Here is a 27321-nt window from a genome sequence, read left to right as displayed (position 1 = left end):
CCTGTGCACGTGGCACAGGATTGGCTGGGCTAAGATGGCAGCAGAGAGCAGGAGAGGCTGGACAGTAAGGATGTCCCCTCCATATACCTCAGTCTGGCTGGTCTTCCACATTCAGGGCCCTGGCTCCCTGCTCCATTGTGTGCTGGTGACTGCGATTCCACCTGTCTGATCTTCAGCTTCCCCTTTCCCATCAGTGTCATCATTACTTACTCAAGATTATTAGTTAAAAAAAAAAAAGTCTCAGCTGGGTATGGGGACCATGCCTGTAATCCCAGCACTTTAGGAGTCTGAGGTGGGAGACCAGCCTGGCCAACATAGTGAAACCCTGTCTCTACTAAAAAATACAAAAAATTAGCCAGGTATGGTGGCGGGTGCCTGTAATCCCAGCTACTTGGGAGGCTGAGGCAAGAGAATTGCTTGAACCTGGGAGGCAGAGGTTGCACTGAGCTGAGATCGTGCCATTGCACTCCAGCCTGGGCAACAGTGTGAGACTGTCTCAAAACAACAACAAAATACTAAAAGAGTCCCAATTTTCTGACACCATTGCATTCGTATGTACAGGACTGGTATCAAGGCCAGAAACAGGAGAATGAGTGGCCCCAGCCACCAATTTGGGTGGAAAGATTGGAAATTAGGATGTTCATCAAGCATCATTTGTAATAGGAACACTGGGAATATAGTGCCTGTTCCTCAGGTTGTGTGCGGTAGACTGGCTACGAACTCATGGTGTATGAACTGTGGAGGTTGGGCACTGGAAGACGAACATTTAAGTACCTGAAATAAACATGTGGAAATAAACAGAAAGCTAGAAAACAGGATATATTGCACCTTCTGACTGCTTTTTAAAATGACTGGAGCAAGAAATAGGAAAGGACACGTGTCAAGATGTTAACTCTGGGGAGAGGACCAGAGGTGAAGTTGGGATTCTTGTTTATCTGTGTTAAAAAAAAAAAAATCTAGCAATTCTGGTTGACTTTGTTAAGGAGGTACTCCTGGCCATCTGAGGAAGGCCTAAGGTGTGGCAGCCAGCAAGAGTTTGGGGGTTGGAAAATTCGGAGCAAGGCAGAGAGGTGCAGGGCTTGTTGGCAGCACTAGGAGGCAGCACTTGCTCACTGTCTCCCCAGAACCAGGCTCCAAAAAAGCTGTGTGTGCAGTCAGCACATTAAAGGCCATGGAGGCAGTCCCTCAGCAGCCTGCGCACTGACTGCCTGATCCAGGTCCAAGCTTAGGACCTCTACTTGGGCACCTTTGCGGAGGGCTCATTGTCTATGGATGGCTTGCTGTGGACTCAGCCCCATGTTGTGCCAGCATTTCTGCAACTTTGTCTATCCTTTTCTCTTTAGCCACGGACAGGATGGTTGCAAATTTGGGGATTTGTTCCTTCAGCTAAGCCTTCCCACTTGAGAAACCATCCCAGAAACAGTCTGTAGGTTGTTTATATCAAGTCCGTTTATTCTGATACCACAGAATTACCTTGTCACAATACAGGGGGAGGGACACTGAAGTACCACGAGTTCTCACAGAGCACAGGAGGACAGCACACAATTCACAAGGTCATGTGGAGGACTCGGGTCATTGCACTTACAACTGTAAACTTGTTTGTTTGACTTTGTACAGCACTCTTCCCCCTCAAATAAAGGCGAGAAGGAAAGAAAGGGAGAGAGGGAGGAGGAGGGGAAAGCAAAAAAAAAAAAAAACAAGACATGAAAGCTAGAGGAAAAGATATTGAGTGGCCACCACTCTCCAGGGTACTGCACTTGGAGAGAAGGAGTTGATTTGACCCCAGAAACTGAATGAGGCAGACACACACACACACACACACACACACACACACACACAATCATGTGCATACACAAAATATCTCACCACTTCCATGGCTCTCCAGTGCCACCCCAGTGCACATGGCAGCAGGGCTGCTGGCACCCAGGGAGACAGAGATGGCATCTCTGAGGAGTTTCAGTTGGTTAGGCCTGTCCCTCTAACCCTGTTGGAGTCCATGATGACAAGTATTTACAGCATGGGCATGGGTAAGGGGAAAGGGGAGGGGGCAACAGGGCAGGACCATGCTGTCATGGCAAAGGACCTGCCTGGAAAACTCCCTACAGGCTCCAGAAGACAGGGCATAGTTGCCACCACTGCTGTTCTTTCATTGTGGGCCCTGAGACTACATGCTAGCCCAAGGACTAAGGATGGTGGTGGGGGGAGGGCTGTCACTGTGAAGTGAGTACACTGGGCCCTGAAGTGGGCAGAGAGAGGAGGCAATGCCCTTGTTCATGATGCTGGGAAGAGGGGTATGGAGAAGGCCTGGGCTGCATGCTAGAGACTCATTTGGAGATGTGTCTGTTGCTCTCTACTTCCCAAGGCACCGAATGCTGGTCCCTCAGCTTCTGGCTGCATTGTCCCCAGAGTCACAACTGCATCCATGCAAGGGCCAGGAAGGATAGTCCACGGACCAGAGGCCTGCTCCAGCCACCTTCACAGAGGGCCAATGATGTGTCCTGGGGGTACAGTGGGGGATGCGAAGTGGCAGCTGTCAAATTTCAAATTCAGAGGGCTTGGCCAGAAAGGAAATTTGCAGAAAAGTCAATACTTTAGAGCCTGAGACTAGGCCTGCTGGAGGCTCTGACTTCCTAACATTTCCCTGCCTGTTCCTTGCTTCTTGTCCCATCCCCTGGCCTGTAGTGGAAAGGATGATTGCCTTGGTCTCCAAGGCACATCCCCACACAGAGCTGGTCCTGGGTGGCCAGAGGTGTTAGATGATGGCTTCCCTCAGCCCTTGCTCAGATGGCTTCATTCAACCCATACCTGATCTCTGGGATGAAGAAGGTATTCCTTGGGTTGGGCGAGGCCAAGTCCCAGGAAGGCGAGGGTGTTAAGTCCAACACAGAGGTTGGCAGCTTCCTGTCCCATCCATTGCTTCCAGAGGTGAGCCAGGAGCCCTCACTGAAGGGGTGTGTAGACCTTATAAAAAAAAAAAACATGAGAAATGCGGACCCCTGAGAAATGCATGGTGCAAACCAGAGCACTCTGGACAAAGGTCAGGCCTTGAGGGGTCAGGCAGCTTCTGCCTGCCGTACTCCTGGCTCAGTGGTAGAAAAACTGATGAGCAGTGGGATGCTTGGGCTTTGGAGAAGAGGGTGGGCAGGGAGCATAGGGTCCTAGGGACAGATGTAGAGAGGGTCACACAGGACCTTCTATAAGATTTGCTATTGAGAAACTTCACAAGAAACTTAGCTTGAAGCCACTGTTTATATGCACAGTTCCAGATGACCATCATCAACTGTTCCCACCACAAGTGCCAAAGGCCCAGCTCTTCCTGAGCATCCATTGACCCCCTAGCTCCAGCCCAGATCTCCTGGCTCACAGTCCTTTGAGCCTCTTAGCCACAGAGGAGAGGCATGGAACAGGTGCAGTCAAGAGCTGGGGTCCCTGAGGCACAGCCTGGTCTGGTCTTATCTCTGCCTCTCTGGCATGGATGCTGCCCAGCTCTGCCCTTGACTAGAGCCCTTTGGGAAAGGGCTAGCAGATGCCTCTGGCTCAGGGTTGGGGTAGGAAGGGAAAATGACAGACAGACAGACAGAAATCCTACAGCAAGCCTTCAGAATGTCCATACACACACATCCTGTTCAGGGTCCTACCATTGCATCTGCTCCGGGGATTCCTGTTTACCTGCTATCCTGGACAGAGAAAACTGCAGGGTGTGTGGGGCCTTGAACTACCTGCCCTGCAGCCTGGCACACTCAGGCAACAATTCTGGCAGGTCCTCACTAGCTTGTGCAGAAGTCAGCTAGAAGTGCTCCTGAAGGAGAGGTTCTGAGGCAAAAAGAACTCCAAGCAAGAGGGTCGAGCATTTAAAATGGATGAAATCGTGCAAAGAGGCTGCGAGCTGTGCATGCTCCACTGCGGGACAGGCGGTGACTCACCTGGCAGCAGCAAGTCCTGCCACAGGTCAAACATGCCACAGACTGAGAATTTCACACACACAATGGGATCAGGGGTGGGGTGGGGGTTGGGGGTGATATGAGAGTGTATCTATCCAGTTTCTCAATTGCATGTTTGCAATTAACTCCATATACATAACATGGAATTTATTAAATATTAACAGTTGTCATTGAGGGTTTATATTTCATTGCATAGAACATTAGAGATGAGACTTGTGGCTGTGCCCAAGATGAAGGGAGGCCCCCAAGGGAAGGGCCTTGGGGAGGAATGCAGCCCAGTCCACCAGATGGATAGACAGTGGCACACTCCCCCACACAGGGCTCTAGGCCTTTCCCTTGGCTAGCAGAAGCCTGGCCACTCTGCTCTGAGCACACCCACTGGTGATGGCTTAAGAAGGACTGGAATTGCACAGTAAACAGAGGTGGGCTGAGGGACCTCCCTAGACCTCGCCCTGGGGTTGTGCTCTTGGTGGCCTGCTGCCCCCTATTGCTTCTAAGTCAACATTCTCCCTGTGCTGAGCAGGGGCAGAGCAGAGAGGAAACTGAACCATCAGTCACAAAGTGGTGGTGGAGGGGAGAGGCAAGGGGTGAGCCAAGAGAAGAGAGAAAGTGGGAGAGAGAAACAGAAGAAAAATGTTTATGAGGTATACACGTAAATCAAACTGGAATGATTAAGGCTGTTCTTGAAATCAAAAGAAATCCCCAGGTGTACGGACGAGGAGCCGGCTGGTTGAGACAATGGCGGTGCCGCTGGGATGCTCACGATGGCTAGGGGGATGGCTTTGAGATGGTGGCAGTGTGCTAGGACGCTGCCACCCACAGGCTGGGAGAAGCCTCAGTCAGCGCCCACGCTGCTTTTCGGTGCTACGGCCTCTTATTTCAGCGGTGAGACAGTGTTAGGTCCTAATGTTTGTAAAGTTCTCCCAACCCCATGCTGGCCACATGGAGGTCTGCTGTGATGTCACCCAGAGGGCAGGTGACGGGGGCAGGGCCCTGTGCCACAGAGGGATCCGGGCCAGCTGGAATGTGAAGGAAACGGAGCCCCGGGCCCCCAGCCCTCAGTCAAAGCCCCTCTCCAAGGCTGTGGAAAAACTTCTGGCATCTCGGAGGGAGGGCAGTGTGCGCCCAAACTCTGTGTATAACGCATTGGAAGCCTGGCTGGCCAGGCTACAAAGAGGCGGCTGTGGGAAGTATGGCAAGATACCGTGGTGGCCGGGTTTCTGGAGAGGGTCTTCCCGCCCAACGAGGGCTGTGCCTTGAAGGTGGTGCCCTGCAGAGAGCAGCGTCTCTGGAAAAACAATCAAAGGTCCCCCGGCCACTGGTCCCACTTGTCTAGCAGATGCTTCACATAGACAGCTGCTGTGAGAAAACATCGCGTCCTCAACTGAGGCCTGCCTGCCACGTCCCACCTGGTGAGTCTTTGGGCCAAGGGTTTGCCAGATTGTAGATGCTTGAAAGAGAAAAGGAGGAAGGGAGGAAGGAAAGAAAAGAAAGAAGGATTCTGTCAAGAACCATAGATAACTGCTTCCCACCCTCACACACCTCTCAGCCATCTGCCTGTGCCAGCAGCCACCTCCTCACCCATGGGGTGCCATGCCACTCAGGCCCAGGAGATGGGTGCTTGGGCAGGTTGGAGGTCACAGAGAGGACAGGAAGAAAGAAGAATCAGGTCAGCCAGGAAGGGACACTTCAATGTAACAAAAGTTCCTTTTTTTTTTTGCTTGAGAGTGATGGAGATGGAATCTGGTTTGCAATGGCAAACCTTTCCAAGCCCATCTCTGAAATCGCTGTAAAGAGCTCCAGGAGAGGGATACTCACGGCAGCACTGTCCACTTGACCCAATCATTAGCCGAATGCTAGAACTACAAAGTCAGTTGTCTCAGTGGCCCGCCCACACCATGTGGCAGGATGCAGAACAAAGCTGTGTCTGTGCTGCTTTTGCCTGCTCAGGAACCACACCCTGGCCCCAAACCCAAGGTAGGTACTGCCATGAATCTAGGCCATGGGCTGCCCCTCCTTCCCCTCCTCTCAGCACCACTTCTGATTTCACATCTGTTCCAGGGCAACTCCAAGGAAACATCAGCTGAGTGGGAAGCTGCAGGAAGCCTACTGTGGGAGGGTGAAGGCAGTAAGAACGCTGAGGCCTGCACTCTGCTACAGTAATTAGAATAAATTCCAGGCTTCTTACTTGGCCTGCATAACCCACCCCAGCTGGGTCCCACCCCCTTGGACTTTACCCCTGACCACCCCTCCCCTCCACTGTGGCCCTAGCTGTGCTGGCCTTTTCCCTGTCCCTGGTGCCCCCCCAGTCCTGTCCTAGCATCCAATCATCTGTCAGTGCTGTTCCCTCCCCTCTGTACATCCCACAGCAGCTGTCCTCCTCCTTCAAGCCTTCCCTCACATATCTTTAGCTCTGAGCACTTTATCTAGAGCAGACCTCACTGCTTTCATAGCTCTGCTTCACTGGCTTTAAAATACTTATCACTTTCAGAAAGTACCTTTTTAATTGAGTTTTTATTTTTTTAAACTTTATTTATTCTCTATCTCCTTTAATGGATTGTCAGCAAGGACTTGGTTTTGTTCTCTGCCACATCCCCAGAACCTGGAATAGCACCTGGCACATACCTGGGGCTTGACAAACATTTGTTGAATAAATGGATGGAAGCCTGGGCCTTTTCAGGGCCCCACTGCTTTTCCAGAGAGGTAGCCTGTGAGGTACCACACCTAGCTCCTTCCCTCCCACACGCAGGCCTGGCCTGGGCCCAGCATCTGCTGGCCCCAGGGCTCCCTTGAAGTGACCTGCTCACTGACCACCAGGCCCTGCATGGATACCACATACATGCCTGTGCACCATGAGAAGCACCCTGACGTGGGAAGGAGAGAGAAGAGGAGGGCCAAAGGGCTATGGGACAGTGGTCGGTGGTCCTGGCTATGCACAGAGCCACACCAACAGCCAGGTGATTCTCCTACCACCCAGGATGATGCACTTTCTCCTCCTGCCACAGAGGCAGAGCCAAGGCCAGGGCCAGGGCAGTGTCCAGGAAGTGGTGTCTCATCCTGCCTTGGCCACTGCAGCCCAGACAGGGTCAGGGCTCCCATCCTGAGGCCATTCTGTCCTCTCCTTGGGCTGACCTAGTCTGGGACTGAGACTCGCTTTCTTCTCTGTCCCTTCCTGTCTGCCTCTCTACTCCGTCCACTCTTCTATCCTGTGGGCCACAGGCTCAGCCTGTGACGCCAGGAGTGTTTTGACTTCATTCCCAGAGCTGCAGATGCAGCTCTGCAGGGTTTGGGGACTCTAATCTCTTCCAACTGACTGGAGCAAAGGCACCAGTAGCAGACATCAGGGAAGAGGCGTGCTCCCTCACAGGAGCCACAAACCACCCTGTCCTTTGAACTCAGTGCCCAGCACATAGACTTCAAGTTGTGGGGTGTAGTTGGCTTTTCTGGGCTCTTCTCCAGGGGTGCCACCTGACTCATCTGTCATCATCTCAGGGAGCTCTGTGGCCCCTGCCTCTGCCAGGATGGAGGGCTGCTGGGCCCATCACAGCTGAAGGAAGCCCACCAGGCCCTTCCCAGTTCACACTTGTTGGAACTGGCTAGCTGTTGTCTTGCCAGGCCTTGGCCCTTCACCCCTCCTCTGGCACTTCTCTCCCTGATCCTGACACTCACTGTTATACGCAGAGTCCAGAGCTGCACCCAGGCCTCTGACTCCAGAGATTTTTCCACAGCAATGATAACTCTCTTCATTTCTTCAAGAGCCTGTGGAGCATTTACAGAAGAGGGCTGGAGAGGAGCTGCATGCCAGGGACCCTACCTACAACCCAGTGCCAGCCCAGTGTTGTGAGAGCCCTGCAGGGGATAGCGGATAGTTTGAAAGACAAGGGGGCATCAGCCCTGGCTTTGGCCCCTCCTTTGCTGGGGGCCTCTACTGTGTTGGCCCCATGGTAGGGGCTCTGTGCACAGTGTCCTTCCTCTTTCTCCTCCCATATTCAGAGAAGAGAACATTGTGTCTCTGGCCACAGCACCAGCAGAAGACTGGACTCCTCCCAGAGGGCCCTTTGGACTTACAGCCCCACCCCCACCCCCATTGCCTGGGGCCTTTCCCAGAAGAGGCAAGGTACAGGCTGCTTGTACTCACCCTGCTGGGCATGGTCACCAGAATGAGGAAAATTTTTTGCCAAAAGCAGAAACAGCTGTGACATAGAAAGAGGAGAGAGGCATCAGGAAATTGGGCGAGACCCCTCCCAGTCAGGGCCGCTTGGCATAGTGAAGCCAAGCATCAGCAGGTGGGCCCTCTGGCTGGCCTGTGCCTGAGTGACTGAGTCTGGAATCATCTCATAGATGCACCAGAGCAGGCCCCAGAGCAGCCACCCACCACAGACCCGGTCACAGGCAGTGCATACCTTCCGTCAGTTTGCCAGCTTGCTCGGCTGCCCCTCCAGGGAGGATCTTGGAGAACACGCTCTCCCCTTCGGCACCTGGCTGGCTGGCGGGAGCCCCTGGGGTTCCTCCAGGCCTTGCTCCAGCCTTCACACCTAGGAGGAAAGAAACCACCCTCATGAGCTGTGCATGGCCTGGCTCTTCAGGGTCTGAGAGTCCAAGTAGCCACAAGGGAATCTGAACACAGGTACCCCATGAGGTGGGAGGGTGAGAAGGAGGCTATGAGAATAAAGAGATGAAGGAAAGAACAGGAAAACAAGGGGTGGGAGGAGGCAGAAAAAAGGAGGTTGAGGAAGGTAAAGAAGAAAGGGAAGCAAAGGCAGAGGAGAGGAGGAAAGGGGAGGGAAGGAGGGAGCAAGAAGCCGTGGTCCCTGCCCTGTGCTCACCAGTGCCTTCTAGCTTCTCCGCCCAGAGCTGCCTGGGCCCTAAAGCCCCTGTGCTGGTGACCTCATTGGCTTATTCTAACCCCAGGCTTGTTTTCTTCTGGTGAGGTCCACAGCCCGTGGGGCACCTCTTCAGGATTAGTAAGGGCATGCAGTGTGGGGGAGCTCAGGGTGCAGGTGGTGTAGAGAGAGAACAGCCTGGGTTCTGTGCTGTGGGCCATAGCCAAGGATGCCAAAGGATAGGCTCACCTGCAGGTCCAGATCCTGGTGTTGACTGGGCCTGAGGAGCCCTTCCCTGTTGCGGAGCTTTGGTTGTCCCTTTAGAGCCATTTGTCTGTTCTGCCCGTGGCTGCAACACAGAACCTACATCTGAGATTCTGCCCATCAACCCTGTCCATGCCCAGCCTGGAACCAAGGGGATGCCCAAGCTTCATTCGTAGCATCTGCCCTGGTTATAACCCATGTATGGGAGCTCTGCTTACCAGTCCTGCTGGCTGAGGGCCTGTGGCTGTCGTAGGACCTGGCTGAGGCTTCCCTGCAGGCTGGCTGGCAACAGGGGCTGAGCCCCGGGTGGTTGGCTGGCTCTGTTGCTGCAGCCGAGCCTGTGTCGGGGCCTGCTGCGGGGGCTGCAGCCCAAGACTTTGCTGCTGCTGTTGCTGTTGTTGCTGCTGCTGCATCTGTGGCTGGCGCGATGCTGCCCCAGAGGGTATTTGCCTGGATGATGGTGGCTGTGACTGCTGTGGCCCTGGAGCTGCCTGCCGACCTTGCAACTGCGGCTGTGCCTGGGGTTCTGCCTTTGACTGCGGTGCAGCGGGCCCGGAGTGGGCTTGCCGGGAGCCCTTCTTGCTGTCAGAGGCATGATGGTATGCGGAGGGAGCACGGGATGGCTGTGAGTACTCAGCAGAGCTGGGGTAGCCAGGCTGACCCTTCTTCGGCATAGCTGGAGCAGAGCTGGGCTGAGAGTGGGGCCGGGCCTCATGGCGACCCAGGTCCCGAGCATGTGGTTTGGCAGCACGCCGTCCTGGCTCCTCACCAGTATGGCGGCCTGAGTGTCGCCCGTGGTCACCATGGTGCCTGTGTTCCTTGGCTGAGGCATGGCGGCCTGGGCCACCCTCATCGTGAGGCCACAGGCCCTCCTCAAGAGGTTCATCGTAGTCATGGTAGCTGTGCCTGGAAGGGCCTCGCTTCTGGGAGGAGGAGGAAACTGCATGGCCCCCGTGGTGCCTGAACCGGTCGGAGCGGGCATCCCGGGGCTTATCAAACCAGTCTGTCTCCTCCTGGCCCAGGTGATACGCTTCAGAGACCAAAAACAGAATACCATCAACCCCCGGGCTGGCCGCAGGGGGAGGCCTAGCTGAAGCCATGCAAAGAAACCAAGAGAGTGGATGCCACAGCCACAAGCGGATCAGCAGGCCCCCAGCCCACCCTCCCGCAACCAGGGACCAGGGTACAGATGGAGCAGGCAAGGGCAGCCTGTAGCAGGGCCCACCAGAGGAAGTGCCAGACCAGACCCTGCTGGGACATCTCAGGACCCAGGGCCCCATAGGCAGGCAGGCCCCCCAGGTGCTGAGTATCCGCAGAAATCACCCCTGGCTGCCATTACCTTCACTGTCGGAAACCACGCAGTGGGAATCATCCAGGATGTAGCCCTCCTCACGCTTATATGCGTGGGCTCGAGGTCCGTCCTTGACATGCTCCTGGACATCAGGCATGGAGTGGCTGGAGCAGAACTGTGGGCAGGTATCCCCACTGGGAGGGAGGGGCCCTCCGGCAGGGCGGGGCCTCCCCAAAGGGCTGACAGGGCTCTCCTCTTCAGAGGCCTGGCTCCGCATGGGGGGCCGTGCCCGGCTGTGGGCCATACTTAGGGATGAGGGCTTGGGGCCTGCTTTTTGAAGTCGCTCCACAGCCTCCCGTTCCCTTTCATACCCCTTGCCCCTGCCGCTGAAGTCATGGCTGGACAGCTTCTCCCCACTGTATGTAGAAGGTGCCCGGGACCGGCTGCTCCCACCATAAATGCGGTCATCCTCCTCTACTGCGTCCCGGCTGGACATCCCATAGTATCTCTGCTGCTCATACACGTTCTTCTTAAGCCCATAGGTGATTTCATCCTGGAACTTCCTGCTTCGAGAGACCAGGCTGCTGCTGACTGCAGGTAGGGGGTAGGACGCCAGGTCTGACTCCACATCCTTGGCCTCTTCAATAGGCGAGAACTTGGAGATCTTTTGCTCCATGCCCTGCTTCCGGTGCTTGCTGCGCTTTGAGGAGATGGCAGCTGGAGCCAGGCTCTTGGAGGGATGTTTGGGCCCCATGGGCCCTGGACCATACTTCTCTGTTCGAGCCCCATGTCTGTAGTCACTGTCACCATAGTAGTGGGTACTGGCTGGTCGACCATTGCTCTCCATGCTCCGGTGATGGCCACCCTTGCCACGGGGGTCATACGAGTCCTCCTCCGATTCCTCTTCTCCTCTGGCATAGCAGCAGGGCAGTGTGGGCCCCTCAAGGACACCTGGTTCTCCAGGCTCTTTCCCTGAACGCCCACTGCTGCCTGGCCCCATGGGCTCCAGCCGCTGGCTGTCAGGAACAGTAGAGGTGCTGTCCTTGGTCAGTTCACTGATGTCATCGATCATTACATAATTTCGAGGAACGTTCTGCTCCAGATTGGTATAGTGTGAGTCAGAGGGGTAGGTGGGGGCTGGGCTCTGGCTCACACTGCCACGGTCACCAGCTCGGGGCAGCTCAGGAACCTTGCCCTGCTCATAGCCACTGCTCACTGTTGGGCCACTGTAGCTGGTTTCAGAAGGGGCCGAAGACATGGCCACAACGGGGCTGGCGATCACCTCATAGTTGGTAGGCACCTTCTGCTCCAAGTCGGCTAGCGATGTCTGCCGTGGCTTCTGCGGGGGGGCACGGCTATCAGTGGGGACTGGAAAAAGGGTGCTCTGTGTAGTTGGCATGGGTGTTTGGCCTACATAATGGCCTGTGGGACGGAAAGCCTGCTGGTTTGGCAGGCCAGGCTCGGCTGGGTAACTGGTGCCAGGAGGAAAGGCAGGAGCAGCTGGGTACGTGCTGGGGTCAGGGTAGGTAGGGGCCTGGTGGGCTGGGAATCCGTTCTGAGCTGGCCCACCACTGCCTGCAGTGTACTGTGGGGCCAGAGGCTGAAAGCGGGGCTGCTGGAAGGCAGTGGGACCTGAGGGGGTGGTAGGAGCAGCGGCAGTGGCAGGGAAGTCCACATACTGGCCAGAGGGAGTAGTACAGCCCTGGAGCCGCAGCTGGTTGAGCTCACTGTCCGACAGGTAGTCACGATGCTCACCAAGACCACGCAAGGGTGGGTAGTCACGGCCACCTCGGTCTTTGGCCAAAGACTCTTTGCGTTGTGTAATACCTAGCTCCAGGTACTTGAGCTTGGCGTCAATCTCCTTCTCCTCCTCATCCAACTCCGCCTGCTTCTTGCGCAGCTTGGTGGACTCATGTTCCACCAGCCGCAGGTCCCGGTCCAGCTCCCGGAGCAGGCTGGCCTTGGTAGCAGGGACAGCGGTGGGCCCCGTCAGCCCTCTCTGCAGCAGGCTGGCTGCATACAGCTGTGGGGCGGCCTGGCCAGCCAGGGGAAGGTGAGCCTCCTCTGGAGGGGGGCTGGGCAGTGTCCGCTTCACCTTGCGGACCAGGCTGTTGGGTGGCAGCGCCGACACCTGAGACAGAGGGAAGGGTGGGCAGCACTGAGACCCAAGGTGTGGTGACTTAGTGGGGTGTGGGGTAGCAGAACCCAGGCCTGGGCTGGGGCAGGAGCTGGGCTCCACCCTGCTGGCGCCCTGATTTACCAAGCAGCCTGGAGGCCTACCCTGCCCACCCATAGGCCTTGGTTTCTTTGCCATGGAAGGAAGATCTGTGATTATTTTAAAGCCCTCCTTCCCAGAGCTCTGGGAAGTAGGAGGGTAGGGGCAGATTCCCTTCATGCTGATGTCCTATACTGGCCCAGCACGTGGCTTTGAGAACCCCTACACATCTCCAATGGGCCTGCCACCCTCTGCTTCACATTGAGGTGAGGAGAGTACAGCTGTGGTTCTGGGTTTGGGGCCTGGCAGCTGAGGAGGGTTGAGATCAGTGGAGAGTATGAATAGGAAGGGTGGAGTGGAAAGGATCCTGGGCTCGCCAGACTCCCTAGAGGATCACGGGAAGGGACACGTGCAGGCTATATGCCAGTCGTGGCAGGCTCTGAGTCTTATTTTGCCTCCTGCCCTAGTACTCTAAAGTGTCATGCTTCTCAGCAACCTGCCCACCCTCTTCCTCTAGTGCCCTGCACCACCCTCTGCCAAACCGTCTGGGCTGTGCTCTTGGGCTAGTCCCTAGCTCCCTACAGGTCCCTCAGTCAACCTGCTGTTCTCTGGAGCCACCGGTGCACCTCTAAGTCCTCTCCAGCCCTATCTCCAGCAGCATGGCTTCCTGGCCAAGGTTCCCTAACAGTGCCTGCCGCAGATGCTCTGCATTGCCTGAAGGTCCACATTGCCTGGCAGTTCACTCCACCTTCTCACTTTTTCTCTAGCTCCTGTCATTCCCAGAATGCCCCATGCCCCTGGGTTTCAATGCCCTTAGAATTTGGACCACCCAAATTCTAAAATATTCTGAGAAGTGACTCTTACAGGATTCTTACTTTTTACCTTGTCAATTAACTACCTAAAAGCCTCCCACCTACTTCTACTATGTGTCATAATAAAAATTATCATGTGCCACCAAAATCTGAGTGGGCCTTTTATGGAATAAATTTAGCTTTTTGAACCCCTTACTCTGTTGTCTCTTTTCTTATTTTGGCCACGCATCATGAGTGCCTATCATGGCCTGGTCTCACATGACCAGCCCATGGGACCTCTGTGCCTGCAGTCAGGACCCCCCTGCCTCTCTGACCTGCCCTCCCTGCCAGCCCAGAGTCCTGATCCCACCCCCACCCATATGGCCTGCATATACCAAGACTCTTCACTACCCAAGATCAACACCACCACAACCCCAAACCAAGGCTCCACTTTTCTCCTCTGTGTCACACCTGAAAATGGGCAAATATACCTCACAATGCCTCTGCCAGGTCTCTTCCTTCAGCCCATCATCTCACATTCTGCCCAGGAAACTTCCCAAAATATCTGCTTTGTCCCATCTCACCTGCCTAAAACCTCCAGAGGCTTCCAGGGCCTTTAGGAAAAGCCCACCCTCCTCAGCCTGGCACTCAGTCATTGGCATTAGGCCCTCAAAACCCCCTATTCTCACCTCTGCTGTAGCCCACAGCCAAGCCGCCTCTCACAGTCCCCATACATCACTGGCAAATAAAGGCACAGCCAAGGGTAAGTTTATGCTTCTGAATCCCTTATCCAGGGGAGCAGACAGGTGTGTAAACAGATTTACCGAGGGCCAGGTAGGGGCAGGGAACACCCTGGGGCAGAGAGCACACTGCAGCCCACTGGATGAGCCTCTAGTGCCAGGCCACAGGGCCTGGGCTTCCTGTGTGGCAACAGAAACCAGGCCAGGACTGAGAGGCCAAGAACAGCCCTGCGAGGTCCATGTGACTGATTTTCCTAGGAAACACCCATAGAATGAGGTTTGGAATGGAAGGGGTCCAGACTAGAAGTGAGAGTTGAAGAGGCCTGAAGGGGGAGGTAGCAGTGGCTGGACTAGGGACAGTGCTGGGAGAAGGCTAAAGCTTCTAGTGGGGTATGTGGCTGGAAGGCTGTGGGGGCCCATGTGTGTGTCTGTATCTGCCAGGCTGTCCACCGGGCTGCAGGCTCTATCAGACGTGCACCAAGGAGCATCTGCCATTAACTCCTTCCCCTGGGGCTCTGGAGCCAGAGATGCCTCCACTCCCACCCCAGAAGAAGTCCCTCCCTGTGGGGGCCCCTTGGGCTAGGCAGAGACCCCTGTCCCACCCTGGAACAGCCCCTGTTCCCATACCTGGCTACCCAGTCCCCCCTGGTGCTGGTAGAGGGAGAATCTCTCTTTGGCAGACTCTTCAGCGGTGGGGCTGAGGGGCTTAGGGTCAGACAAGGACCGCTGCAGGGTCTTCATGGGGCGAGGCAGCGTCTGCTGGCGGAGAGTGCTGTCAGCTGTGAAGTGCTTCTGGGGACTCACGTGAGCCTTGTTCAGCCTCTCACTGGAAGCAAAGGAGGTGTCCAGGAGCCGGTGAGGGGACAAGGGTGAGACTGGTGAGTAGAGGACCTGAGGGGACTTGGGAGGCTGGCGGCTCATAAGCTGTGAGAGAGACTCTGGAGGCAGGTGGGCCTGGTACCCAATCTCCAGGGGATCTGGCTTCTTTTTTTCAAATCTGCTCAGAGGTCCTGGGGTGACGATCTGGATGCCAGGCAGGTAGGGGCTGATGGCAGTTGGCCCTACAAGCTGTGGCCCAGCTATACCCTGGGCCTGCCCATCTGGTTCCGTCTGGCAGGCCAGGCTCTCCCCGCGCCCAGTCTTCTCTGGAGCCGATATGTACCTGACGATCTCCACCTTGGGATCGGTGGCAGCTGTGATGTGGATGGCTGGAGAGACCCTAGGCATCTGGTCAGGCTCCGTCTGCACAGAACAGTCACTGATGGTCTGGATGCCCACACTGCTCATGGCCCTCGCAGTGGCAGCAGCAGTGGATGACAAGGCAGTGGCATCATGCTTGCTGTCAGAGCCTGAGTCTGAGTGGCGGGGAAGACGGGACCTGCGGCGGCGCACTGGCTGCTCCCACTCAGCACTGTCCTCGTCGTCCGTCTGCACGCTGCAGTCAGTACTCCGCCGTGCCCGGCGTCGCCGGGTCAAGAGGTAGCGGCCCTCCCCATCCTCATCGTCTGTCTGCACGCTGCTGTCAGCAATCCTCCTGACCACGCAGGGCTCAGGCGCAGATTCTGGTTCACAGGCATCTCGCAGGCGTGGCATGGAGTGTCTCTTCTTGATGCTACTACGGCTGGTCTCCCATTGCTCCTCCGTTTGCAGTGACATGTCTGAAGCAGAGCTGGGGAGACCCCGGTGCAGCACAGGCTCACGAGGCTGCCCAGGTCCTTCAGGCCCTGCCATGGCAATGAAGGCTGCATGGGTAAGGGGGGGCCAATATTGGCCGTTCTGGGCCAGCTCAGCAGCCGCTAGAGGAGGCCCTCGGCCAGGTGCCTCACAGGCTGCAGGGAAGGGGGCTTTCTGCCGCTGCTTCTGCTCCTCTAGCTGCTGCTGTAGCTGCTGCTGCAGCTGCTGGATCTGCTCTAGCTGCAGACGCTGCTGTGCTAGCTGTTCCCGCTGCAATGCAAATTGAGCCTGGCGTTCCTCTTGCTGCTGCTGCAGCACATGGTGCTTAATGGTCTGCAGCTCCTGCAACTCCCGCTGCACCAGCAGCTGCTCCTCCTCACGGTGCCTCTGCAGCTCCACACGTTCACGCTCTAGCTCCTCTTGCAGCCGAAGTTGTCGCAGCTTCTCCAACTCCACCCGCTCCCGCTCTAGCTGGAGCAGCTGCTCCTGCTGCTTCCGCTGCCTCTCCTCCTGTGATGCCTCCTCTTTCTCGAACCCTGGCCGGCTGAGGGCCCCAGTGCCACCTCCAGGAGCAGCATCTGCTGGTGGCTTCTGGCCAGTTAGTGGGACAGGAGCTGGGGCTCCTGCAGCCTCCTTGATGGCAGCAGGGGTGGTTGTGGGAAGAGGCTCTTCCCGTGCAGCCCCTGCTGGCATCTCTGGCCTTGAAGGGCCCCCAGCCCCAGAGGCCTTGGCAACAGCAGGTTTCCCCAGATAGAGAGGACCCTCTACAGGTGGAACACTGGAAGCAATGGGGAATCTACTTGGTGCAGGATATCGGTACAGCCCCGTGGGTCCAAGAGGTACCCGGGGGGCAATCATGGGCACACGTGTCAGACTGGTGAGTGGCACGGCTGTGACTCCACCAGATGCATAAGGCCTGTACATGCCACCACGCACCATGGGCCGCAGGACTGAGGCAGGCTGGGTGGTGATGGGCAGTGTTGCAGCAATTGGGGTGTTGATAGTTGAGTAGATCATGCCATCAGCTGCACGCACAGTGGCTGTGGATGGTAGCAGCTGCCTGACTGCTGTACCCTGGCCTGCTGCAGGCCCATACTGGGCCAAGTTCCCAGGACTTGGGTGGCCCTCTGGAAAGGTGGGGTTACCAAGGATTCCAGGTCGGAGGGGAGCCAGACTCTGCGGAGCACTGAGCCCGGGCCCGTGCTGGGACTGGTACTGTACAAGGTCAGGGCCACCACCACCACTGCCATGCCGCCCACCATACTGGTCCATGGAGTTGAGGGCAGCGCACATGCGACTGATTTCACGGGCTGTGGTGGCACTGTACTGGGCCAGGCTGGCCTCCTGGAAGCCAACTGCATCTCCCCGTGGGCCGTACCTGTGGTCTGAGTAGATGTTTGACACTGAGCTATAGCGCCGAATGGGAATTGGGTGAGCCAAAAGGTCTGTAGGATGACGCAGGTCTGTGAATGAGCCATACTGCAAGCCCTGCCCTAGGTAGCGTCCGTCCGCAAAGCCCAGGCTGTAGGAGTGCTTCAGTGAGCTGAGGTCCATAGCCGACTCTCGTCCAGGGCCCTGGAAGAGCTGCCCGATCCTCTGGGCATGGTAGTTGAGGCCAGCCTCAGCCAAATTGGTGTCAGACATGGAGGAGTACAACCTACCAGGCAGGCCCTGTGGGTAGGGCCTCTGCTCCTCATGAGGCCCAGGCCCCACAACCCCCTGTGCCCGGTAGGTGAGGGGCTCAGGAGGCTCAGGGTCCCGGGGACCATAGAAGGGGCCACTGCTTTGGCCAGGTGGGGCAGCATCTGCCATGCTCTTCTCAGGCGCACTGGGGGCGGGGTGGAAGGTGCCAGTGCAGCTGCTCCCAAAGGGGAGCTTATAGACCATGTCACAGCATGCCAGCTGGCTCTCAGGCCTCATCCCCGTGAGGTCCAGGGCACCCGTAGGCTCCTCTGGGAGCAGCGTGGTCACAGTGCCTGCCGTGCCCTCTCCCATCTGCACCACCACTGTGTGTGGCTTCCTGGCACCTGGCAGAGCATGTGACCGAAGCTCTGCAGGGGTGGCCCTATGGGGCTCGGCACCAGGCTCTGGCACTGGGCCTGGCTTGAGGCCAACACTCTGGGCGGTGCCCATCTGAGTGATTAAAACGTCCCTTCTGGCCAGAGGTGCTACTTGGTTGGGTAGGTTATATCTGGCAAGCTTGGCCTCCCTGGGTCTTCCCCGGGGCCCACTTCGGTATGGGGCTGTCTGGACAGCCTGCTCTACTTGTTTGACCTGGGCCAGGCACACGGGACTACCTCCACCCTGGCCAAAGTCAAGGCGGCTCTGGTAGGGGTCTCCATAGACCACAGGCTGCTTTTGTTGAGCCATGAGCACAGACGAGGCCATGGTGATGCTCACGGTGGTGGCAGTGGCAAGGAAGGTATGGGTCTGCTCCTGGGCATTGAGGTTGATAACCAAAGGCTGCACAGCGGTCGACTGTCGTCCTGGGATTGGATCTAGGGCAAGACCATACTTCCTTGCTTCCACAGCAAGAGAGGTGAGGTCCATGCCCTGGTCAGTGAGGATGATGGGCGTGGGCTTGACAGCTGTACGGAGGTCTACCACTGCAGTGCCAGGGGGCCTGGGTCCTGGCTCAACCCTAGACGTCCCAGGGACAGAGGAGATCCGGCAAAGGGAGATGTTCTCAGCAGGGAGGGCACCCCAGCCATATAGTGCCAGGGGCCCATCCACACCAGCACTGGGTGCCCGTGGAAAGCCAGGTAGCCCAGGTGGCTCTGGGGGTAGCTGAGACACACTCGGAGGTGTTGTCTGGCTGTAGCTATGGGTGGTCGGCTGGGTTTCAGTGGGTGAGCAGAGCGGGGAGGTGGAGGCACTGGCATGTACCATCCTGGTCTGGCTGGAGGCATCTGATGCCAGCGTGATGACCATAAAGGGAGCCTCCTGCGAGGACTCCTGCCACACCAGGCGAGGGGTGCTTGGTCGATGTGGTGTTTGTGTGCCCTGGGCTACCATAGGTGATGGGGTGGGGGCACCAGGGCTCCGTGGCATGTCTGAGGCAGGGGCTAGACTTGGTGTCTGTGTAGAGAACTCTGCTGTGGCCCTTTGGCCCAGCTTGCCAGGGGAGAATGTGGGACTCTCTGAGGGGGAAGATGGGGAGAGAGGTGGGCTGGAGCTTGCAAAGTAGGAATATGCCCGGGAAGGCTGAGGAGTGCCACCCTCACCGTCACTTGCACTCAATGGCTTCTCTCTGGCAGCCCATCCAGCTGCAGCAAGGCCACTGGGGACCTGTGGTAGATCCTCAGTTTGGGACCCATAGTTTGCAGTGGTTGGGCTGTGTCCATAGCTATGGCCTGTGGAAGACGGTGAAGGACTGCGCTCGGAGCCTGCTGGGGAGGCTGGAGTCATATATCCTCGTGGCAGCCTTGCTGGACAAGGAGCCACAGCTGTGGTGGCTGGGGTCCCAAGGCCCTGGGACAAGGGCATGCCTGCCTCCTTGGAAGCTGAGCTGGGGGAGGCAGGAGAGCTGTGCAGCTTGAGGGGGTCCTGAGGCTCCTTTGCAAAATGCTGAGTGACACGGACATCGGGAATAACTCGGCCCCCGCTGCTGTCCAAGGAGGTGGACGTGGAGAAGGACACAGGGGCAGCGAGCTGGGTGGGACTGGTACCAGGAGTAAGGGGGCCGCCATTTTGCTTCATCGGGTCCATGTATGCACTCTCAGCATTCAGAAACTGCTTCTCCTTCTTTTTGTCCTCAGCAAAAGCCAGGTCTCGTGAGGAAGCCTGCCGCATGAGAACTATGCTCTGCGATGTCTGAAGAATTTCTTCGTACACAGCTGCTCCCAGGCTGGCTGGTGTGCCCTCTGTGGCAGGCTGAGTAGCCCGGCCATAGTCACGGTCTGCAGTGTCTTGATATTCAAAGGAGCCTGGGCCCCGGGGGCCTGTGGGCTGAGAGGGGCCACCATGGGGTCCCCGGGCCCCTGGCGCCTGGCCCTGCTGCCTCTGGAGCAGCTCAGCTTTGCGCATCATCTCCTCATAGGCCTCCTCAGCGCTCTTGAGGGGCCGTCCGGAACTCGGAGTAGTGGAGCTGCCAGAGGGTGTCTCGGTTGGTGAGTAGAGGGACATGAAGGTGGGCAGGTTGTACTCACTGCCTGACTTATAAAGCCGGCTGGGGCCACCATCCAGGGTCTCAGCCTCAGAGTCAAGGGAGGGTGAGGGTGAGTACTCAGAGCAGGAGGAGCGGTGCAGCTCCTCCATCTCAGCTGCCTGCCTCAGCTCCTCTGTGGGGGAGGCATCCTCGATGGGTGACAAGTTACTGGGTGGTGTCTTGGAGCGCTCTCGCCTCCGCTGGGCACGCAGTTCTTCCTTGTCCCGCCGGGTCTTGCGGGCTGTGCTGCGGATGCGCTGCTGCTCCACCTCCCGCATCTTCTCCTGCTCACGCAACAGCTCCTCTTCCTCCCGCAGCTCCTCCTCCTCCGAGGAGTCCTCAATGGTGGGCAGCAGGGGTCCGTGGGAGCGGTGCCGGGCCTTGCGCTGCTGCTTTGCTTCTTCCAGACGCTGCCTGCGGCTGGGGCTGCTGTCACTGTCCTCCTCTAGGGAGGACAGAGAGGTGGGAGAGGTGCCCGAGGTATAGCTGGGTGTGGAGGCAGGCAATGTAGAGGAGTGCTCGCCACGGGAGCGGTCCTCAGGGGAGCCCGTCAGGCTCTCCATCTCCAGCTCGGGCTCCCGGTCCAGACTGGGGTCAGGGCCTTGGCCCAGGTCCAGCTCATGGCCATAACTTCCCGTGCTGTTGAGCTCAATGGTCTTGAAGCGACGGAGCCCACCCTGAAGGGTCCCACTGCCATCAGTAGCCTCTGCTGAGCCTCCCTCAGGGAGCAGCTCCTCATAGCCCGTGGTGGCATTGTGAGGCAGCCGCCTCTTGGGTAGTGCTACTGGTTCTTGGCTAGGCTCAGGCCTGGGTCTGGGGCCGCCCTTGTGGGTGCCACGCTTGGCCAGGCCATGCCCGGAGGTGGCAGCGTCATCCTCCTCCAGGTTGTCTTCCTCGGCACTCATCTCCAGAATCTGCCGTCGCATGAACTCCTCATCAGTCAGTTCTGCTGCCCTGGCTGGGGGCTGAGGTGGAAGAGGGGACAGGCCACCTTCACTGCTGTCTTCCACATAGTCATGCCTCAGTTGGCTGCCAAAGTCATCTGAGGACTCGGCAGTGTCCTGCTGCTCCCTCCGGCGCCTCCATTCGACAGAGCCTTCCTCTTCTTCCAGGATATCCTCCAGCTCTTCATCAGAGTCAAAGGCCTCAGGCGTAATGGACAAGGAGTGGGGCCGCTGCTTCTGCTCCTCGCCAGTACCACTGCAGGGTGGCTTGCTCCGTTCACCACTGGGGGCCAGGCCCTGGGCCTCCAGCAAAGGCCGCATGCTGCTCCCCACCTTGTGGATCTCAGAGGGGCTGGGTGGACATGGCCCCGTCACCCCTGCACTGTCCAGTTGTTCCACCTCCTGCTGCACAACTCCTGTGATCTCACTCTGGGAGCTAGAGATGCCATCGGAGGAATAGCCTGTGTCACTGAGGCTCTGTGGGCTCCGAGAGAGGTCCTGAGAGTAAGGCTTGCCCACCAGGTCCTGCAGCAGGGTGAAAAGCAGATACTGACTCCCCGTGGCAAAGCTCATGGTGGGATCCCAACCCTCCCTGTCAATCCCAGGGCCCCAGGGAAGAGTCCATCCATTTCTCAAGGGCTTGCCACCCACCCTATCTCCCTTTAGCCTTGAATAACCTGAAAGTTCCACGGCAAGCCCAAACCAGCCCTTGGTCTTCAAAGAGACACTTTACTAGATCAAAGGATATCAAAGCCCAGCAAAGCATCTAACAAGGTGCCATACGCAGCCTCAAACTCACAGTCTTCAAGACTGCAAGAACCTCATCTAGACTTTCTTTCTGCTGGGGTGTCCCTTTCCTCCTGTGTGGCCCCAAGGCACCTGTCCTAGGCCTACCCAGCTCAGCCACCCAGGAGGCAAGCCTTTCCATAGACTGTCCTGTCTGAAAGCTAAGGTCCCTGGAAAATGAGTGGGACTGACCTCCACCTCCCCACCCTTGGGGGCTTCTGGAATAGCCTTGATGACAGGGGTGGCAGGTTCAGCCCTCCTCACCCCACTCTTCACTTTAGGAGTCCCAGGGGTCGGGGTAGTTTCTGGAGGTGGCTTCGGCATGGGCTCAGCTTTAGTGGGGACTCCAGTCTTCTTTTCCAGGGCGTTGCTTGGGGTCTTGCTAGGTTCAGAAGCCCTGAGGGGCTTGGCCTGGGGGCTGGCCTTGGTGGGTAGGGGGCTGGCCTTGGTGGGTAGAGGGCTGGCCTTGGTGGGCAGAAGGCTGGCCTTGGTAGGCAGAGGGCTGGCCTTGGTGGGTAGAGGGCTGGCCTTGGCAGGCAGGGGGCCTGATGGCTGGGCCAGCCCCTGTGGCCCTTTCTGCTTCAGAGGGGTTGTTCCAGATGCATGGTGAGGGGCCCTGACAGGGGGCTGCTGTGAGGTGGGTGGTGGCAGGGGGGTCGGCTCTCCCAGGCTGCCCTCCAGTAGCCGCTTGGTTTGGCAGTTCAGACAGAGCCACTCTGTTTTCTGCAAGGAAATGAGAGAGGAGGTTGATGAAAATGACAAAGACACTGAAGAATTCAAAGAATATTTCCATGGCTATTTCTGTAACCTTAGGGAGGAGAGAGGCTTTCAAAGCATGACACCAAAGATATAAGGAGAAAAAAACTGATCAATTTACTGCCCCCAAATGACAAACTTCCTTATCCTTAAGATGAACATGTACAAAGTCAAAATGCAAGTAACAACCCCAAAGAAGAGTACTTTCCTTAACTGACAGAGAACTTTTCACCCATCCAGAAAAGGGAGAGAACTGTGGGGGATGGGAGGGCCTAGCCCTAGACATAAGGGGAAGCTGAGGTCTCAATCTGAGGGAGCAAACAGTGCCTAGCGGGCTGGTATGGAGTCCAGCAGTTGACAACCCTCACAGAACAGGAGTGGCATCCAAGCATGGAGTACTTCCTGGAGGCACTACCCTTCCCCTGCCTCCCAGCTCTCAGGTCTGACTCTATCCTTACCCAGCTGTGGAGGGGTATCCTTTAGATGCCCTACATATATATATTCACTATGTTCTGTGCACAGCCCAGCCCTAACACCACTTTTGACTCCCTTGGACCTTCTCTGATGCTCAATGTGTCTCCACACAAAACCCCATGAGGCAATAAGTGCTGGCCACTGGCCAGGCCCTGGGCTCACTTGGCCTAGCAGGGTCCACCCACAGAGGTGCCTGGGGAGAATGCTGGATAAGCCCCAGAAGAACAGAACATGGGAGAGCACAGAGCCCAATCCAGGAACCCTAGCTCACATGCCCCCAGCATCACCTGTGTACACAATGGAATTCCTCTGTGTCAGAAAGGACTGTGAGATGGCAAAATGACCCTGGAGAGATGGCAGGGCTACAGGCAGAGACCAAGAGAGAGAGCTCTGGAAATGAGCAAACAGCCCCTTCCCCAGCCCCAGGGTCAGCATGATGGGTTTAGGATCTAGGTCCAGACAGTGGGCTGGCCCAAGGCAGTGCTGCCCTCACTCCACTTTGGAGCCCCGTACATCCATCCCATGTTAGCCCTCTCAAAGTTTGGTTATCTGCCCTGGTCCACCTTGGTGGCTTGGCAAACCCATCTCTGGCCTGCAAACTCCACACAGAAGCAACAGTCTAAATGAAGTGGGGCACCTTGGAAGGGTGGTCTGGATGGAGGAGGCACCTAATGCTAAGTGCTCTGACAGAATGCTGGAGAGATCTGCTTGGCTGAGCCAAGGCCCAGCCCTCAGCAGAGATGCTACCTGCGATCCCATGCTTCCTGGGGCTTTGCTCCTTCATACGCTTATTCACGGAGAGAGCCAGGCTGCAGGTTGCCTGGCAGGCCCTCTTGCTCCTGGCTCTGCTATAGTAGGCAGTGAGGAAGGAAGAGCAGGCAGGAAGAGGCGTGTGAAGTAAGAGTTAAAAATAAACATTGACCTGGCTGCTGGAGGCCCTTCCCAAGCCCTCTGGGGGTGGGGAAGAAGAGTACAGCGCATTAGGGCTGGTAGGAGTAGAGCCAGGGGAGACCTGTCCCAGGCCCAAGTCTTCCGGGGAATGAGAATCAGGTGGAAGGCAGGCCATGTAGAATCTCTGTGCCTGGGGAATGGGACACAGCTGCTAGGGTCCCAATTCCTTTATTCATTCTATTCTCATTTTCCCCAACCCCAACATACCCCTACCTCCATCCCGATCATTCATTTCCTCATTCTTCCACTCACTTCCATTCCGCAACTTCAGTGTTCTTTACTCATTCATCCACCCAGTCATTGCACAGCCTTCTCATTCTCTGCCTGGACCAGCCCATGCCAGCCCGAGTCCTTGGGAAAGTGCTGTCTGCTTACCCCTTTGCTTGGCCTCTTTGACAAAAGGGCAGGGGATGGATAATGGGGTGGCTCTGTTGACTACTTCTACCTCACCTCCCTCTGCCCAGTTCCTTTATGGGGCAGGAAGGCACAAATCCCCCAAGGACAATCATCACCTAACGGTGGGAGAGGCAGGTGTGTATGCCTTTAGAAGGAACTCAGTGATTCAGGGCATCACTATTTAGGGTGAAGAAGGGGAAATGAGATGACTGAGTTACTGAGTCCTGGGGTGCCCTCTAGGCATGTGAGAGCTGCTGCCTTCTGGGACCACTGGCCATTTGCCTTGTGGGCCAGGACAGATCCTGCACTGTCTGCCATCATCTAAATGAACCTGTAGTCCACATAATCTCTTCATGTGTGGAGCTGGCTTACATGCCAGTATGGTTACGGTGACACCATTCCAGTCAACACCCTATGGCCAGCTGCCTGGCCCTACACACCCTCAGCCCCATTGCCAGACCAGGGGGCCGTGAATGAGAACTCCAGAGAAAAGGATGCCCAGAGGTCATCCTGGAGGACACTGGACCACAGGGATGGCCATCACTGGTGCTGCTGTTTCTCTCCTGACTCTGCAACGCTGCATCTGCCTATCCCTGAACGTACCTAAGCTCCTTCTTTCTGGGCCTCTTCTTCCCATAAGAGAAACCCTCCCTGGTGTTCCCAGTGTGTATCCTTGTGGCTGGGCTGTACCTCCCTCACCTCCCAGGACCAAATGTGTTCATTCCCTCTAGGGCATCCCTCATGATACCAAGAGCTTGCACTGGCCACAGGGTCCATCCACACTCAGATAGGAACTCATGGGGATGCTTCCTTTTTCTCATAGAGACCCTCTTTCAGGACACTCCTGTTCCAATACCCTTAAGCTTAAGGGCTGACTGTGTCAGGCCTTGCATAAGCATCTGAGGTACAGCATCTAACCTGGTTCTGTCCCTAAGAGGGAATATTGTGGCCCCCATTCTACATGGGAGGCAACAGGGTCTCTGGCCTGGTACCCCTGCTGCAACCCCTGCCCCTATAAGCAAGCCCAGCCCCACGTATCATGGGTGCAAAGCATTTTGCCCAGGGAGGCCTGACTTGTCAAGAGCACAGCTGGAATTCTGGCAATTATGATATAATAAGAAACTGGTAATGTTAATGTGACAATTCCAATTCTACTAATTTCTTCACAAACTCTATTTTGAACTGAAAGTCAATTAAAAATTAAGCCAGAGGGTACTATTATCCTTCCAAAAGATAAATAGGTAAAAAAAAATTGGAATCAACAACTCTTAATTATGAAATGACTCACTAAATAGCACTATGGTTATTTTTTTCAGAGGAAACTTCAAAGGGGAAAAGGATTCAATTTTACTCCCTCTTCTATTGTGTGCTCTGAGCTCCCAATCTAGAAAGACGATTTTTACAGCTCAGAAATGTTCAGGAAAATTTCCAACCTTTGGGGAAAATTCCCAACCCATTGGCCCAGATGCTTGACTCTGGCCTAAGATGGAGTCCTGGGAGGTCTAACAGGCCTGTGGGGAGCTATGAGTGAGGCTCTACTGGTCTGTCCTTCCTTCGTGTACAGAGACACAGCACAGTCATTCTTGAGCTGGCAAGGTCCAGAGACAGGTATGGCAGCACACCCTTAGGACCCAGAGAAGGCGCTGCTGGTCTTACCATCTCACTCCCAAGGCAGAGTAAGTGTCTCTGGCAAGTGCTGAGAAATCAGAAACCACTAACCAAGAACACATAAAGTAGGTCACAGGGAAGCACAAAATCACTCAGGACACCAAGTGGCCATTGGCTGAGGTGAGATCCAAGACAGCCCATGGCCTGGTTAGGGACCTCAGTGAAGAAAAGCAATGCTAGGGGGATGGGATGGGGGACATAGCAACACCAGCCCCTCTCCACCAGCCCCTCGCAAGACCCAGGGCAGGTGAAGTCACACAGGTTTTAGTCATTGTGTGGGTAAGGGAGGATAAGGACGGAAGGACTAAGGCTGTGACCATGGGTGGAAGAGGAGAGGCCAGATTCTTGTGACAGTGGGGAGGCAGGGCTGGCATGGCTTGATCTATGGAGCAGGTGCAGAAGTGAGAGAGGAGGAGGGGAGGATGACCCTGGCTGCTGGCTTGTGTGTCTGGTGGTGGATGGTGGCACAGTCTCTATGGTGGGAACCATGGGAGGGGTATTATGGCCGCCTGCCCACACCTTCCCCAGAAGGGCCGCGGGCCCTCTGGGGACAGTAGCATTGACAGGGAGAGCTATGAGAAAGGAGTTAGAGAGATTTCATCACCCTTGACTGCTGTCAGGAGCAGCCTGGGCTGGGGATGAGGTAGGACCAGGACTAGGACAAGGACATCTCCCAGCTTTGCTTTCAGGCTCACAGGATACATTAGACCTGTGGAGACAAGAGTGGTCCTGGCTAATGAGGGGTCAGCAGGGCAGGACATGGAGACAGCAGGAAATCACGGCGGGTGTGATGGGGGGAACAATGGCCATCAAAAGACAGAAGCTCCAGGGTGCAGGAAAGCCAGAACCAAGCAGTTAATGAAAGGCCTAGGTCAGAATCCAGACACTTCATTTCAGTGTGCAACTGAAGCTCTTCTGTTTGGGCAGAATCAGCAATTCCTGTGGCCTGGCCCAGGGGCTGCCAACAAGAGCTGTCAGGAATATTTATGCTCCTGGACAGAGACAGTTTTCCCCACCCCTTCATGCACATTCTGCTTAATAAGGAGATGTGGGCTGGGAGGTCTCTTGGGGACAGGAGTCCTCCAGGCCAGATCAACTCAGGAGTCCACTGGGGCTCACAGTCCCTCAGTGTCAGGGTGCCTCACCTGACCAGCAGTGAGTTTGTGCTTGGAGGTCTCTGGGAAGAGCAACCAGCTAGGGTTCTCCTGGTCTTGTGGTGACATCCTGGTACACCCCTTCCCCCGAGCCAGTGAGGCAAACCGTGGCCAGTGAGCCACCAGACCTAGAGCTTGGAGAGTTGGCTTTGTGGTGCCTAGAAGACCACATGGGTGCCGCGTGAGGAGGTCAATTGTCTTGTTCAAGGGTGCCCTTCCCTGCATATTGTAAAGCATGGCCTTTGGTGACCAAAGTAGTCTTCCTACTCACCCTGTGCTCCCATGGTGACTCCTCTGGAGGCCTGG

The 27321-nt window shown here is 56.4% G+C and overlaps 1 protein-coding gene across 4 annotated transcripts in view; it reads right to left on the bottom strand.

The window, feature by feature from the left end:
• Positions 1 to 1427: 1427 nt before the first annotated feature.
• The window catches only part of BSN (bassoon presynaptic cytomatrix protein), a 112132-nt gene continuing 86238 nt past the window's right edge, over positions 1428 to 27321 (bottom strand). Inside the window, exons 4-12 of one of the 4 annotated variants that reach the window (XR_004734551.3) lie at positions 21809 to 22339; positions 14693 to 21355; positions 10368 to 12450; positions 9247 to 10058; positions 9014 to 9113; positions 8345 to 8476; positions 8080 to 8134; positions 7611 to 7700; positions 1428 to 5391 (exon numbers count right to left, since the gene is read on the bottom strand). Coding sequence is in view for 1 of the 4 variants with exons in the window: in XM_035275520.3 (XP_035131411.2) it covers positions 8094 to 8134; positions 8345 to 8476; positions 9014 to 9113; positions 9247 to 10058; positions 10368 to 12450; positions 14693 to 21355; positions 21809 to 22339 (10362 nt within the window). In the remaining 3 variants the exon portion in view is untranslated. The remainder of the gene's footprint in view (positions 5392 to 7610; positions 7701 to 8079; positions 8135 to 8344; positions 8477 to 9013; positions 9114 to 9246; positions 10059 to 10367; positions 12451 to 14692; positions 21356 to 21808; positions 22340 to 27321) is intronic. The other 3 variants (XR_004734552.3, XR_004734553.3, XM_035275520.3) reach the window with 3 other exon arrangements.

The sequence above is a fragment of the Callithrix jacchus genome, chromosome 15, assembly GCF_049354715.1.
Source record: "Callithrix jacchus isolate 240 chromosome 15, calJac240_pri, whole genome shotgun sequence".
Classification (NCBI taxonomy): domain Eukaryota; kingdom Metazoa; phylum Chordata; class Mammalia; order Primates; family Cebidae; genus Callithrix; species Callithrix jacchus.
The sequence above is the reverse complement of the archived record's forward strand: the minus strand, read 5'-3'. Positions and strand labels throughout refer to the sequence as shown.